The sequence below is a fragment of the Pipistrellus hanaki genome (genome assembly GCF_964339955.1).
Source record: "Pipistrellus hanaki genome assembly, chromosome: 9".
NCBI classification, from domain to species: domain Eukaryota; kingdom Metazoa; phylum Chordata; class Mammalia; order Chiroptera; family Vespertilionidae; genus Pipistrellus; species Pipistrellus hanaki.
This window is the reverse complement of record NC_140511.1, coordinates 12,078,824-12,094,265: the sequence shown is the minus strand read 5'-3', so window position 1 is coordinate 12,094,265 and position 15,442 is coordinate 12,078,824. Positions and strand designations below refer to the sequence as shown.

Genomic DNA, 15,442 nt, shown 5'->3' with positions numbered 1-15,442 from the left:
TACGGAGGCAGAACGAGGGAGGCTGCCTGCATGGCGGACGCTTTCAGGAGGGTTTAATCACAGGAACTTCTTCTTAGGTCCTCAGTGAGCCTCCGGCACCTCCAGCAGCCTCCGCGGGCCCGGCTGCTCTTTGGGGTATGCGGTAGCATCAGGGCTTTGCGGCGGAAGTGTGAACACGCAGAGACGAGCCCGACAACCAGGTGACGCTCCTACCTCCGGACAGAACAGGGAGACACAGGAGGAATCTGGGCTTTCTGAAAACGGTTTCCTCGGTGCTGGTTTGATGCCTCAAACGGGCGAGAGAGAGAGAGAAAGCAACAAACATTGTTCATCAATATGAACCGTCGTTTGCTTCCCTTTCCCGGCCTTTTAGGGCCTGGAGAGAGGATTTTGAATTTATTTTTGTTTCCCCTGGGCTGACATCACCAGGCATGCATCATGGCGCTCTGTTTTGGGTTTGGAAAAAGCTCTGAGAAGCTATAAATCTTGAGGCATTTCACTATTTTTTTCTCTTCCCTTCCCTACTAGCACAACTTTTCTGGTTTCTTAAAAAAAAGAGAGAGAGAGAGTAAAAAAAACTACAAAAGTGTGTATTGATCCCCTTCCCTCAGATCTTAACTGGCTGGGCTGTAATACCTTGCTTACATCTGCCAGGTTTTGTGCAGTTTTTGCAACATCGCCTTAATCCAGTGAGCATAAATAGAACATTTCAATCATATTTGGCTACCAGGAACTTCGCAGATAAGCTCGCTAAAACCTTGTTGAAAGGGACTGTACGAGACTGTGTGCGATAAGATCATCCTAAAGCCCAGTGCCCAAATGAAAAACTTCTGTTCTTGGTGGAATTTGTTGATGGAGATATTTCAAATAGATGACTCGGGAGGACTCCGCATCTTAAAACAAAGGCCCCCTGCGTCCCGGCCAGAAGCCAGGCCTCCCGCTGTTCCTCGGCCCAAAGATCCCTCTGTGGCGGTGGCTGTGGGGGATTAGCGGCCTTTGTCACGCCTGCCATCTTACTGGAACACGTGGCAGCCTTATCTGCAAGCACTGTACTTGGGGTGGCCATGGCCGCGGGGAATGCCATGGTCCTTCTCCCTGTTTTCAGAGCTGGGGACAACTCCTGCCACTCTCCGGGCAGCTCCGGGTTGGCCTCCATCCCAGGCCTAAGAACTCCTGAAGGCCTTGGCTTTGGGGCAACGGGGACCTCTGTTCTATATATATATATATATCTTATTTATTGATTTTTTTATAGAGAGGGAGAAGGATAGAGAGTTAGAAACATCGATCAGCTGCCTCTTGCACACCTCCTACTGGGGATGTGCCCGCAACCAAGGTACATGCCCTTGACCGGAAACGAACCTGGGACCTTTCGGTCCACAGGCCAATGCTCTATCCACTGAGCCAAACGGGTTTCGGTGGGACCGCTGTTCTTGTCCTGGAGTGTTTGTGTGTCGGGGTGCGTAGAGTGGGGAGGGCGTTTTCACCTCCGAATCTTTCCCTCCGGATTCCCGTTCACGTTTGCTCATTCACTGAACAAGAATGCGCCGAGCGCCGCTCTGTTCTGGGCTCGGGGCCGGAGGCTGCGGGGAGGGCTGTGGTTGGCTCCTTCACGGGGGAGGCTGTGGTCCGGCTCACACAGGCCCACGTCGCCCCACCACCTCTCCGTGTCATAGCCCGATGGGAAGGGACCCAGCCCTTGCAGTGTCACAAAGGGGTGAAGAGGTGAGTGGCCTCACCAAGGTCACTGGCTGGTCACCCAGTCTCCTGCCCTCCGCCCAGGATTTCAGTTCTTGTCACGCCTTTGCTCCAGGTGACCCTTGAGAAAGTGCCTTCTTTGCTGTTCTCTCCCCGTCCTTTAACGGGCTCACAGCGACCACACAGCCACGTCTTCCATCGCCGCCCTGGTCCGGGCACCAGCCTGTCTTCCCCCACCCGCCCCCAATCCGCAGCACACAAAGGGTTAACCGTCACTGTCAGTTCCTGATTGCTTTTTTTTAAATCCGTTGCCTGAAATCCTTGCCTTTTTTTATTGGTAAAATTTACTTTATGGCATGCATAAAGAGCGATATTAAAAAATAAATTGTGTTGTAAAAGCATTTGGTAATGTTTATTAATATTGACAAGTCAGGGAGCAGCAAACTCTATTGCTAGAAGGATAATTTGTGGTAATACCAGCTAAGCGTCTGTAGCTTATAATGACTGTAATCTCAGTACGGGAAAAAGTGGGGGAAAGGATAATTTCCGTGATGCTTGGAGAAAATGAAGGTGGCCCGTTCTGCAGCCGAGATCAGAGCCATCCCTTCGTGTCCTTCCCGGAGGAGGAGGCAGGGCTCCACGCTGGTCCCAGGCAGGGCCTCCTCGGTCGGGCAGCCCTCAGCCCTGGGGAGGGCGACAGCAGCTCAGCAGCAGCCTCGCGTGTGTGCCTGCGCGTGCTGAGGGCTGGGAGGCAGATGTAGATTCACACGGTTGGGGAGAATGTATAATTGGCCTGGCCTTGAGTCATGGACTTGATATTCCAGGAAAGCACAGGAGAATGGCACTGGGCATAACGAGTGTCACGGACTCTCTGGCCTCCCTCTCGCCATTTGAATGAAGGGTAGATAGACATTGAAGGTATCTTTTGAAAGGAAGGGCCTGGGGAGAAAGAGTAAGCCAGAGATCAAACCTGCAACCCAGATACATGCCCTTGACTGGGATTCGAACCCAGCACCCTTAGGTGCTCGGGCCAGTACTCTAAACATCGAGCAAAACTGGCCAGGACAACGGCAGGCTTACTCAAAAGAAGGGTCATCTGGACTTGGGTTTGGATCTGGTTCACAGAATGTCCTGTCCCGTCCGTGTCTGTGCCGAGTTCCCCTAGAAGCACTGTGAGGTCACGTTGATGGTTCGGGACCAGAAAGCGGAGGCCCCAGGCCCCGGGTGACTTCCGCACGTGGGGCCCTCAGACCAGGGAGCTGGATGCTGGTCCAGCGGATGGAGTCCGTTAAACGGAAACGAGGAAAACATAACCTTATCGAAGCCCTCACTCTTTTATTTCTCCTTCATTGAAAGGTGGGTGGTCAAACCGCGGGTTCCCTCCCACTGCCTTCCCCAGGGACAGCTCCTGCGTCTCCGTGCGGGGCTGCCCGTGGGACTCCGACAGCCTCAGCTCCTGGGAGGAGATCGGGAGCGCAGCCCTTGGATTACTGGAACCGGATTTCCCCCCCCTAAACGTCCCCTGCCCATTGGTCTGCTCTAAGTGTCTCTGGGCAGAGGAACTTGGGAGGGAATGGAACATGGGAGGCACTGGGCCTTGAACCGCTCTTTCAGGCGCGAGGTGCTGCTGTTCGTTCTCCTAGCATTGCCCCCTGGTCCTGGCTGTGGAGACAGAGGTGGGTGAGACCCTTCCGCACCCCTTAGGGAGCAGCTGTGCCTGGAGGCTGAGGGGTGACGATGGGGCTCTCCTTGCTGCCACTCACTGAGCTGCTGTTCCAGGCGGCCTGGGAGGTCTGGAGCTCAGGCTTTAGGCAGCGATAACAGAGCCATCGCCTTCCCTGCGTGGACCTCGGGAGCCACCGGAAGGGCCCAGCACTGAGCGAGGCTGCTCAGGCAGCTCTTGTTCGTGGAATGTTGTCAGGATGAGAGGAGGGTGCCCAGACACCCCCTTAGAGAGAGGCACCTCTTGAACAGAACTGAACTAGGCCTCTGGAGAAAAGGAATAATCACCATTATACCGGCTGGACATCAACATTATATCCTGCCACTGCATCATTCGCAGGTTAGAGCAGATGAAATCTCTGTACACTTTCAGGCTCACGATAGTATGCAATGGTTTGGGGGAGCCTGGTGAGAATTGTGTGGTTGAGAATCTGTGAGAAGGAAATGAACCTTTCTCTCTAGTTACTTGTTAAAAGGTTCAGACTTGCTTGCTTAGACTTAATTTCTCATAAAGATGCAGTTTATTCATTTTTTCTTTGTCTTTTTGGATAGAAGTGAAAATCTGTTGAATTCAAGGTGAGCTTACCCAATGGGCCATGTGTGGTCTGGGAAGGGGAAGAGCTAGGGGTAGGGAGAACTTGAGTCTGCTCCCCAAAATTGGATGGAGAGGATCTGAGCGTACGGGGGAGAATGATCCTGCCCTGAGTACGGAGTGCAGGTGCGTGGGCCCCCTGGAGCGGGGCTACTTTCAGTATGGTGGTCAGCAGTGTCGCTGCTGCTGTTTGGTTTTGTTTTGTTAATCCTCACCTGAGGATATTTTTCCATTGATATTTAGAGACAGAAGGGAGGAGAAAAAGAGGAGAGAGATTGTGTGTGCATGACAGAGAAGTAAAGAAACGTGGATGTGAGAGAGAGACATGGATTGGTTGCCTCCTGCACACACTCCAACTGGGGCCGAGGATTGAACCTGCAACCCAGGAACGTGCCCCTGAGCAGGAACCCAAGACCCTTCCATGCACAGGCCAGTGCTTTAACCACTGGGAACACTGGCCAAGGCAGTGCTGCTTCCTAGAAGTGTGTGAAAACCAAGCAATATTCAGAAAGATGTCCCCTCCAAGATGACTTCAGCGGCCTGGAGCAGGTGGACTTTGTGAGAAGACAGGACCAGACTGGGAAAATAGGGGTGTCCGTGGGAAGGAGAAAAGGGGTTTTAATCAAAATGCTTTTCCGTTTTAATCAAAATGCTTTTCCGTTGCTGATGCGGTCATGGCAGTGAAGGCTGTGGTCTAAAGCGACAGACTGTGAGCTCATACAAACGTGTCCTGTGCTTCAAAGCCGACTGGCATGCTGGTCCCACGTTGGCCATTCTGCAGCCTGTGCCGTGGAGTCTGTCGGTCGCCAGTCCCGTGAATGAACCCAGGTTCTTTTCCTCTGAATTAGGAGAAGGCTCCACCTCCTCACAGTCTTCCCTGGTGTCTGAACAGCAGTGGAAGCTCTGAGCAGCCAGAGCTGTGCTCCATGGAGCAGCCAGGCCTGGGAGGTGTCCCCTTCTCTCTGCTGGACTCTGTGCTTGGCCCTGGTTCCTCTGCCGTGGCAGGACCTTTGTTCTTACGCTCCTCTGGGGTCACATGGGCGCCGCTGGTGAGCCGTGTGGGGCACTGAGTTAGTGGGTCAGGGGCAGGCCGGTGTCCTTACCCCAAGGGTTGGACAGGATAGGACACCTGAGTCTCTGAAGGCTGGCGAGGGGGTGGCACCAGAAGAGGGGCTGGCGATGAGTTCTGGAAGAGATTTTCACCTACAGGTAGGCCACAAGTGAGGAAAGGAGGTCATGCATTAGGATGTTGTTAAAGTGAACAGGTTTCTGAGATGGGGAGTCAGTTTTTGCTTGGGCTCTTCTGTTCTGACCGGTGGGCATCATGGGACATCACCCACGTAGAGGCATGGCTCTGAGAGAATAAACAGTGGCGGGGAGGATAGGAACAAGGATGTGGGTAAGACTTTTGATTAGTAAAATTTTGGCTCCAGGCGGGACCAGAGCCTTAGGTATCACCCACATCACTTTACAGGTGACAACACTGCAGAGATTGCCGTAGCAGGACTTGTCCAAGGTCAGAGAGCACGTTACTGGCCGAGTCAGGGTGAGGAGCCAGGTCTTGGGGCTGCTCGCGAGGCAGTGGAGGGCCGGAGCACTACACCTCTCGCGCCACTCAGTGCAGGTGGCCAAGAAAGCCAGGGCCACCAGTTGCCCATCAGATACTCTCATCCAGAAAAAAGGCAGGGAGGTTACCCAGAAAGTGCTCATCTTGGTGAGGAACTTGGTGTGAAAAGGAGGTGGGAGTGCAAGGGCCGGTAGAGGGCATTGACCCCGGTAATGGCTGCTGAAGCCGAAGACCAGTCCTCCGGAGTCCTTTTGGGAAGATAAAGCCGAATGGTGCTTGTCCTCCCCATTCCTCCGGACAGCCACGTCCTGATACGTGGGCACCCCTGGGCGCTAGGAGATCACTAGTGAAGGGAAAGCCGAACATAATAAGACTGAAACTCATACTCTGCCAGCCACCGCCCTGACCATGAACATGGGCAAGAGGTTCACTTGCTGAACCACGTGTGAATAGAGCGTTGGCCACTCCCTGGACCGCCTGTTAGAGAAGCACATATCTCTCATGCCTGCAGGCAACAGGACACTCAGTCATCATGCATGCATGTACACACTTGTTGCCCAGAGCTGTACAGTGGTCTCCCCTTGTTCACAGTTTTGGGGACCCACAGTCAACATGGTTCTAAAATACTAAGTTTTTCCAGCCATTGACACTGTCTGCTCCTGACATTCAGCCATTCACATCGTCATGGCTGAATGCTCCAGGATCACCTGAAGCAGGTGACCCTCCTTCTGAAGTATGTTCAGAAGGCCAACAGCAGCCTAACACTGTGTCACAATGTAGGTTTCACTTAATCTTACCACATAGGGATTTATCACCTCTCACCATCAGAAGAATGGTGAGTAGAGTATAGGGAAATATTTGAAAAGTGAGACCACATTTTCACAACTTTTATTATACCCTATTTCCCCCAAAATAAGACAATGTCTTACATTAATTTTTGCTCCCAAAGATGCGCTAGGTCTTATTTTCAGGGGATGTCTTATTTTTCCATGAAGAAGAATACGGTACACATCTATTGTTAAATGAAAATAAAGGAAATTTATTACCTGTATATGGTATGGTAGTACGGTAGTTGTCAACACAAACCAGATAAACTGTGATTCAAGAATTTACAGTATCAAGAATTTACTTATTTATTCAATGACAATCATATCATCATCTTCTGGAACATCATCATAACAATCCAATTCCTGAATTTTCTGGTGAATTTCTTGTGACTCCATTTCTTTCAGAATCAGTGGACCAAATCTCTCATGTTTAGCCTAGCGGGGGGGGGGGGGGGGGGGGGGGGGGGGGCTTATTTTCGGGGGATGCCATATATATATTTCACTCAGAAGGAAACCTGTAAGTAGGTCTTATTTTTGGAGGATGTCTTATTTTCGGGGAACATGGTAATACTAGTGGCCCAGTGCAGGAAATTCATGCACATTTAAAGGGAATTAATTAGAAGGAGTATTTTAATATTACTATTTACCCTTTTCTATAATACAAGTGTCAGAGCTGAAAGAAATTTAGTAAAATGTACATGAAAATCGCCCTCCTGTCAGAGTCTGGGGTGCGCCATGGGACCTAGAGTCAAGGCCCCACCCACCACCCGCATGCGCTTTGGAAATGCAGGAGACCCAGATCTGGCTGGCCCCTCTCCCATTGGGTTGAGAACCAAACCCAGCCTGGGGCCAGGTACTGGGTGGGGGTGCAGTCTCAGGTCCCCCATCAAGCCCCACCTGGGCCCTGGCACAGCCCGAGGTCCCCTGTCAAGCCCTGCCAGGTTTGGGGGTCATGGTCTGAGGTCCCCCAGCCCAGCCCTGGGGTGGGGGGAAGGGTGCGTGGCCTGAGGTCCCCTGTCAAGCCTCAAGGCGGGGGGGGGGGGGGGGGGGGGGGGGGGCGTGGCCTGAGGTCCCTCTCCCCAGCCAGGCGCCATGCAGCTTCAGGTCCCTGCTGTTTGGTCCTGACATTACGGCATCCCAGCTAATTTGCATATTCCTCTATTATATAGATAGATGTTTTTGTAATTGTTCTATTTTACTAATAGTTATTAATCACTTATTTTGCCTCATTCACAAAATAAGCTTTATTCTAGGGAGGTACATATAGAGAGCAGACATAGTACATCCAGGGTTCGGTGCTATGGGTTTCAGCATCCCCTGAAACATACCCCTCATGGATAAGGGGGCTGGGCTACCGTGTTCCAAACATGCTTTGCCCAGAACACCTCTAAGACCTGTCGCCGTGCCCAGCGTTGTGAAATGCACTTTCAGCATCAAGAATGTTCAGTTAAAATGTTCTGTACTGTTACTATTTCTCAACGGGGTTGGATCATCGCGGCCTGGAGGAAGATAACATGGGGGTGGGGTGGGGTACACTGCACTATTGTGGACAAGGGTGTGTGTGTGTGTGTGTGTGTGTGTGTGTGTGTGTGATTGAGAAATCAGTTGTTGTCTTTGGCAAGGAGTAAAGGGAAAGCCAGCAACAGCGCCGTGATTGAGAAAGAGGCCTGCTTGGGACTGGGCGTGCCTGCGGTGGGAGCGTGCTCCCTGGACACCACGTGCCTCCGGCCGGGACTGCGCCGAGGAGGCTCGCCTGGGCCCCGGGTTCTCACACTGCCGTGCTCACTGTGGGGTTGGGAAGGCGGTGGCAGAGGGTGGCTTAGTGGAGGTGCCATGATCTGGGCCGTCGGGCCCAGACAGTGTGAAGATGCTGGCTCGAGTGTGTAACTCGAGTTTGTCTGTGTCAGTACCAGCAGCTCTCTCTGCAGCCTTTCACTGCGGCCTTAATACATCCCGGTTCTGATTGCAATAGTCACTAGTTGAATAGTGTGTTGTCTCTAAGGGGCCTGAATGCCTGCTGCCGCCCCACCAACCTGGCTCCTGCCCCGGGCTGCCTCTGCCCACCCTGTTCCTCGGGGCCAGGCCCCTGGGCAGGTGGAGGGCAGCGGTGGGTGGAGGTGGGTCCTGGCAGAGGCAGGGAAAGGCCTGAGGAGTGTGGGTGGGAGGAAAGTCCGTGTTCTGGGCCAGATGGCCCACATGCCAGCCGTGTGCGCCCGGACCCTCCCCAGTGCTCAGCTCCCACTCGCCCGCCTGCTTCCCTGCGTCGTGGTGGCTCCATTGCTGGCTCCGGAGGGGGCCGTGGGGCCGGTGGGAAAGGCCCTGGGGCCGGGGGTAGGGGCCAGGCACCGTGTCAGTTGGGCCCGAGGTCACTTGTTGACAGGGCCTCTGTCTCCGGGGGTCCCATGTGCCAAGCCACCTCTCAGATCTGCAGCGATGGTGCGAGATAACGTGTATGACAGTCCTTCCGAAAACCAAAACAACCACAGCCGCCTTTCATTCAAAGACTATTCCCTGTTTCTCGAAGCCTCTTTTTCTGTCAGGGCCCACCCTGCAGCAAGTCCAGCGGGAAGACCTAAAGGGGGGCTTAGGGGAAGGGGTGCATGTTGGGGAGCCGCTGTGGTTCTGAGAACATCTGGAGGCCCGGAGAGAGAAGCATCTCGTGTGCATACAGCTCACTACGGAGCGCGCTCACTGCCTGCGGCACTGGAGTGAGGCAGGTGCAGGCCTGGCCCTCCTGGTTCAGGGCTCTGGCCGAGGCCCAGTCTGTTCGACTGTCCTGGGCTCTTTCCCTCCACCCTCTGAAGGTGGATCTGATTTCGGGTTTTTTGTTTTTGTTTTTGTTTGTTTTTTTTTGTGTGTGTGTGTGTCTGTGTGTGTCTGTGTGTGTGCCAGGGAGTGAGCAGTAGGAGGGGTCCTGTTCTCCTCCCCCCTTTCTGGTCAAGACCAGGAACAGGTGCTTCCTTGCAGGAGTCCGTAGGGAAAAGGGGCGCTTTAGGCCACCTGACCCCATCAGTGCCCAGCTCCGGCTCCCACTCCCGCACCCCCTCCCACCCGCCACCTGCCCGAGGGAGGGCCTCCGGTCCAGCCAGAGCGGCGGCAACCTGTCTTCTCCTCTCCCCACAGGAAGCTGCACAGCGGGATGAAGACGTACGGGTGCGAGCTCTGCGGAAAGCGGTTCCTGGACAGTCTGCGGCTGAGGATGCACTTGCTGGCTCACTCAGGTAGGCACGGATGCCTCGACTGCCTCTCCCTGCACCGCCAGCCCCCTCCTGCCCTCTCCCCTCCGCTCAGGGTGTGGGCGTCCTGCCAGGCCTCACTCCGCCTCGTCCCGGGGGTGCCCCCTCAGGTTCACGGGCAGAGAGTCCGTCCTGCCGCGGTGCTCCGCCTCCCCACGCAGAGTGCGGCCTCATTAGCAAAGCTGCTGTGGAATTAGGTTCCCGCTCTCTAATGAATCTGACTATTGGGTTCACATTACACAGGAGCCTTTAATTAAATAGATATAGAAAGGTTGGAACACAAAGCTAGTTACGCCGTGCTGTGTTTTGCAAGTTAATTTTACCCAGTTCCAGTGGGGTCGCCTCGGCGGCGGTCGGCATTTTTTCTCGTGTTTGGGCAGCGCTGCTCTGCCCCATGCCGTGTAAAAGGGGGAGAAGCCCTGACTCAGGGGGGCTGGGTGTTCACGGTGGGAGGGAGGTGCTGCTGGAGGCCCAGGGTCACCGCTTCAGTTGCAGAGCCCTGCCCCACCCCACCCCACCCCGGCCCCCTGCCCGGCCTGTGCATGCTTCCTTCCTGTTCCCTGCCTTCAGCTTCACCGGCACATTTTGGGGGAGAGGAAAGGGCTACCTTCTCATTTGGTCTTGCTCTTCGCTCCTAACAGCTGTCAGCGTCTGCTGGTCCTTCCCCAGATTGCTTCGGCGGCTGGGCCGCAGGCAGCTTAGCCTCCGTGAAATGAGCCTGGGCTTTGGGTCGGGCAGATGAAGGTTCCATCTTGTCTATGATGTGTGCGGATTGTGGGCCCTTGGGCAGGTCTGCCTTCTGAACCCCCGTGTCCGCATCTGTAAGTGCAGGTGTTGCTCCCTCGCATACGTCCTCTCAGCACGAGGTGGGGGGAGGTGTGTGGACGGCGTCCGTGGCGCGCGCCCCGGCGCACAGGTGCTGTGTGACGAATGGCGGTCGCTTCTGCCTCCACCTTCCTCTCTGCCCGGCGGCGATGGCACCTGGGCGGGCTCCTCGCTCCGTGCTCCAGAGCTCCTGGCCGGGGGCAGGCTGCAGTCTGTCCTTACTCCATCTCCCGCCCGGACAGTTGTGTGGGTGCGTGGGTGTCAGTGCCTCGGCCCGCTCACTGTCTTGCCTGAAGGGCCCTCACCCTTTCTCGCTTCCTGCTTTTCCCTCTTCCACTTCCAGGGGCCGGGCCACACCCAGGGGGCTGTCTGTCTGGGCATGTCCCCTCCGTCTTTGTGTCCCCCCTTCCTCCTTCTGTTCGGCCTTCCCCCCCCCCCACACCTGGCTCCCTGACCATCCTCCTGCCGCTGGCCTGTCCCACGCTGGCCGGCATCCCGAGTCCAGGTGGCCCCGCACTCAGCGTCTGCCCGGCACTCAGGACTCCTTTTGTTGTTTCTGTTACTGGCATCGTCTGTCTTCTTGCTTCCCGTCGGCTTTTCATGCTGCTTAGGGTTCAGCGTGGGTTTCCTGAGCTTCTTTGTCCGCAAGGCTGCAGACCCCTCGCTCCCTCTGCGCGGAATAACCGTCCCCGTCTTCCCAGACCTTCCGGGTCCCTTCTGCACGGCGCCCGTGACCCCTCCCACCACCAGCAGGACAGTTGTGCCTTCTTCTGGGCAACATGCCTTTGTCTGCAGCGTCTTTGGGCACACTCTTCCTTCTTCGGATGGTGGCCATTCATGGGCTTGCCTTGTCTCTTCTCCTTGGGAGTCAGGGTTAGGAATCGGGGCGCCCACCTCCTGACCACGTGCCCGTGGGTGGGAGGTGTAAGCTCTGTGGGCCTCCCTGTCCTCACCTGTCAGCTGAGGAGTCGCCTGCCTCACTCGGAGAGGCTGCGGCTCACATCACATGCTTAGCGCTGTGCCCGGCGCGTGGCAGGTGCTCAGCGTAGGTAGCCTGCCCTCCCCTCCGCTTCTCTGACAGACGGTAAGCTGTTCTGTCCCTCAGACCTCTCACCCTTCGCAGGGATGTCTTGAAAATAAAAAGCCACGAGGGCTTAGTGAGGCAAGACCACTTCCTAAACGGTGAGGCAGTGACGGCAGAGACCTGGCGTTGCGGGGGCAGGGCTGGGGGTGCCAGGCCTTCTCTCCCACAGATCCTGGCGGCCCTCGCCGGGCCTCCCATCCCCTGGCTCCCGCTCTGGCTGCGGGACAGCAGAACCGTGTGATGTGCAGAGGAGATGTGCAAGATGTCCTTGCTGCGCTGCGTTGGAGGCTCCATGCAGGAAGCTGACAGCAAGCATGTCCCCCGGGGCTGTGCAGTGCAGACCCATTTTGCAGAAGATGCCCTGGGGCTGGGGCTCCAGAACCCTGGGGACTGGTTTTTTAAAGGGGCAGGCCGTGGAGAAGCGAGCCTGGGGCCCGGGTGGGGTCGTGGCGTCCTGGCTTCCTCTGAATGTCATTGCTGTCTCTTGCACAGGCACATTCCTGTTGTTGTCTCCTGCTCAGCAGAGCAGAACAGCATGCCCTCCCTCGCTCCCTCCCTGGCTCTGCGAGCTAGCGGTCCCCACCCCCTCTTGGCTAGCACGGGGGTGTTTGTTATTGTAGCGCTGGCGCTAGGCCAGGCCTGGCTGGGAGCCAGCCTTGTGGGTACAGTGTGTACAGTGAGTGCTGAGCCAAGTTTGTCATCATACACGATTAATTTTTTTTTTTCCCCTAATCGGGAAGGGGTGGGGTGAAGGAGGAGGCAAGGAAAAGAGTTTCTCCCATGCTTGAGACGAGCCCACATTGAGTCTGCGGAGCTGTTATTTGTGAAGGCTGATGGCTCTGGCTTGTTTATCCCTCAGCGTTTCCCCCTCTCCTCTCCTCTCCTCTCCTCTCCTCTCCTCTCCTCTCCTCTCCTCTCCTCTCCTCTCCTCTCCTCTCCTCTCCTCTCCTCTCCATTTCCTTAGCCTCGGAAATCAGCCCTTGCGAGTCTGTCAGTGACTAGACTGCTAAATTTACATTCCTAAATCAGTTTTCATTGTGTGGAAATTGACAATTTGTTTAATTAGAAGTTTGCTCTGTAGGAGGCCCTTTTCAGAGACAATTCTTTCTTTCTCTTTCTCTCTCTTCCACTCTCCTCCTCTTTTTCTTTTCTGAGACCCGCAATGGTGGTAGTGAATGTTCGGTTTAATTGAAGCTTTGGTTTCGATTTGAGTGTGTTAACTAGTCAAGTGTTTACAAGATGTGCCTGATGATAACAATAAGTTTAAATTAACCAACATTAACCTCACTCATTAACTAACGAGACTGATCTGGCAAGACTTTGGGGGCTCTGGGAGGGTGCGAGGGCTGGGAGAAAGGCTGGGGCTGGAAGGGTGGCCGCCCCCATGCTTTGCGGAGCTGGTCCTCCTGCCGCATGAACCTTGGGGACAGGACGGTGGCCGTGAGCGGGGAGGAGCCCAGCCCCTCGGGGTCCCAGGCTCACCCTGCACTCCCCGTCCTCACACGCGGCGGCCCCACGGCTGCGGGCGCGGTAGGGGCGGGTGCTGTCTCTTTGGCGCGCCCTGTTCTCACCGGAGAGGCGGTTCCTAGCTCTGGGGTGTCCCTGCGAAGCCACAGCCTCAGGCGGTGACTCCAGTTGGTGCTGCGATTCGCTCGTGTATGGTTTCCTATTGGGTAATATCTCCCACAGCTTGGCTTACCGTCCTGGTGGATTACAAGTGAGCACACCCAGAACTGCTGGCCCCTATTTTTGACTTGGCTGTGTACTATTTAGAGGTTTGCATATTTCTGTGGCCTGCTCGTATTCTGGGAGTGCCCTTCATGTTTGGAGCCAGCGGACATTTACTTAGCAAATGTACTTGACCCTGGAGAAGCCACAGCTCCCCTGCCCTCAGGGAACTTCTGTCCAATAGGAGGGATGTTTGGCTCTGAGTGGGGAAAGGAGGTAGCGTGTGCAAAGCACCCAGGAGGAGTTCTGGGAGGCATTCAGAGGCAGAGGGACCTAGGGTGGTGGAACTTAATGGATGGTGAGAAGGGGACCCTGAAAGGAGCCGGTAGGGGAAGGCCAGCTCGCCCAGAGTGGTAGCATGTAGGGAGGGTGTAGGCTGTGTGGTGGGAGTGGGAGAAGGAAGAGATAGGGCAAGGTTGTGGAGGGCCTTGAGTAGCCAAACGACATGCGTTTTACCTGCATCCCTGGAAAGCCACTGGAAGACTGAAGGGAATAAGAAAGGCCTGCGGCTTTTTGGTGTAGACCAGGCAGGAGTATAGGGTTTATAAGAGCCCGTGGAGAAATGGCATGCCTGGCAGGCTATCTGGAGGCATGGCTGGAGTAGAGAGAGGCTGGTGCCTCTTGCCCTGGTGAGGGGCACACACCTGCCTGAGAGCCCAGTGCCCTCAGGGCCTGCTCCCTGTGCCCACTCCGGTAACCAGCCATTGAGAAATCACCCCCTGCCCATGTTCAGCACCACTGGGACAGAATAATGTGGAGTTGGGTGATGATTGTCTGATGCCAGCTGCAGTGGGGGGTGGCCAGGGCACTTCACCTGGGGCCTGGGGCATCCATCCGGCAGGAAGGGGCAGGAGGGGTTGGGGCAAAAAAAACCAGATTACTTTCCCCTGTTCTGATTGGAAGGAAAATTACAAAAGGTTAAAGGTGTGTGGGTTGTACTTGTTCCCTTTTTTCTTGTTTTTGGAACACGTAGATTTGGGGTTCAGGGTGGTTCTTCCCAAAGTCAAGGAAGTGGCCGGGGGGGCGGGGGGGGGGGGACAGAATAGCTGGAGGAGTTCCTGGGACCGCACCGGTGAGGAAATGAACTGGGAGAAGCCCCTGAGGGTGCACAGGAGGCTCTCAGGACCTGCGGCTTCCTTCTCTCATTCCCCTCTCTTCTCCCAGACAGTGTCTCCTGAGAGCGAGAGGTTGGGGGCTGCCCAGGCAGGCCCGAGCCCACGAGTCCAGTGAATGTCTCTGCTCCCTTCCGGTTAGCTTTCCCCTCAGGGCAGAGCCCGGAGGGAGCCCCGAGGAGCCTTCCTCAGGCCCTTTCACTCCCCGCAGGCCCTCAGGGGGCTGGGCATGGCGGAGAAGGCCGGTGTGCGGGGCCATGCGTGGCTCAGAGCCCCACCGCCTCCCCTTTGTTCCGGGTGGCTGCCAGGTGTGGCGAGGGGACACGGGCGAGGAGAAGCCACTCTGCTGGGCTCGCAGGGAGCACTCTCCTCTCCCCTCCCTGCTCTGGCTTTGGCCGGCTTCCCGAACTTATTCCCAGAGCGGTGTCGTCACTGGCCTGCCGGCAGGTCTGGATGTTCTGCCAGCATTCCAGAGAGTTTATGATCGCTTGCAGATGTGCCTCCAAGAACACACTGTACCCAGAGCAGAAATTAATGCAGGCTTGACTGCTGTCCAAGCCCATCCGCGGGAGAGGAGAAGGAAAACAAAAACTGTTTAATGCTGTTTATAAATTATACACCGGCTGATGAAAAATACATTCTTCCCCCTTCCCCCAGCCTGCCCGCCGCCCCCACCCCTCCCTCCATGCTCCCTGCCTCCAGAACCTAAATGGAGACCAGGAGGCCGCGGTTTTGCTTTTTTTGCTCCTGTTCTGGCTCGGATCCCGACCCCTGCTGCTGGTGCACCGCCAGGGTAGTTTTCCCCTTTACCTGATGAAATGCACTGCTTTCCCAGCCCAGATGGGCTGGTTCTGGTGTTATCTGTTTTTTTTTTAATATTTCTTTCTTGGCCAGGGGTTTTGTTTACAGCAAGGGACAGGTTCTGTGCTGGTGCTGTGGGCTGTGCTGCCCACCCAGGCTAGAAGGCGCCCCTCCCCCGCCTCTCTGCTGGAGGTGTGTCATGTCCCCCCCCCCCCCCCACCCAAGATTCCACTCCTGTCAGACCAGCTGAGCA

General features: G+C 55.6%; 1 protein-coding gene across 1 annotated transcript in view; it reads left to right on the top strand.

The window, feature by feature from the left end:
- The window catches only part of ZBTB16 (zinc finger and BTB domain containing 16), a 186,038-nt gene that overhangs the window by 83,678 nt on the left and 86,918 nt on the right, over nucleotides 1–15,442 (top strand). Inside the window, exon 3 of the mRNA XM_084893895.1 lies at nucleotides 9,527–9,624. Within this exon, the coding sequence (XP_084750021.1) occupies nucleotides 9,527–9,624 (98 nt within the window). The remainder of the gene's footprint in view (nucleotides 1–9,526; nucleotides 9,625–15,442) is intronic.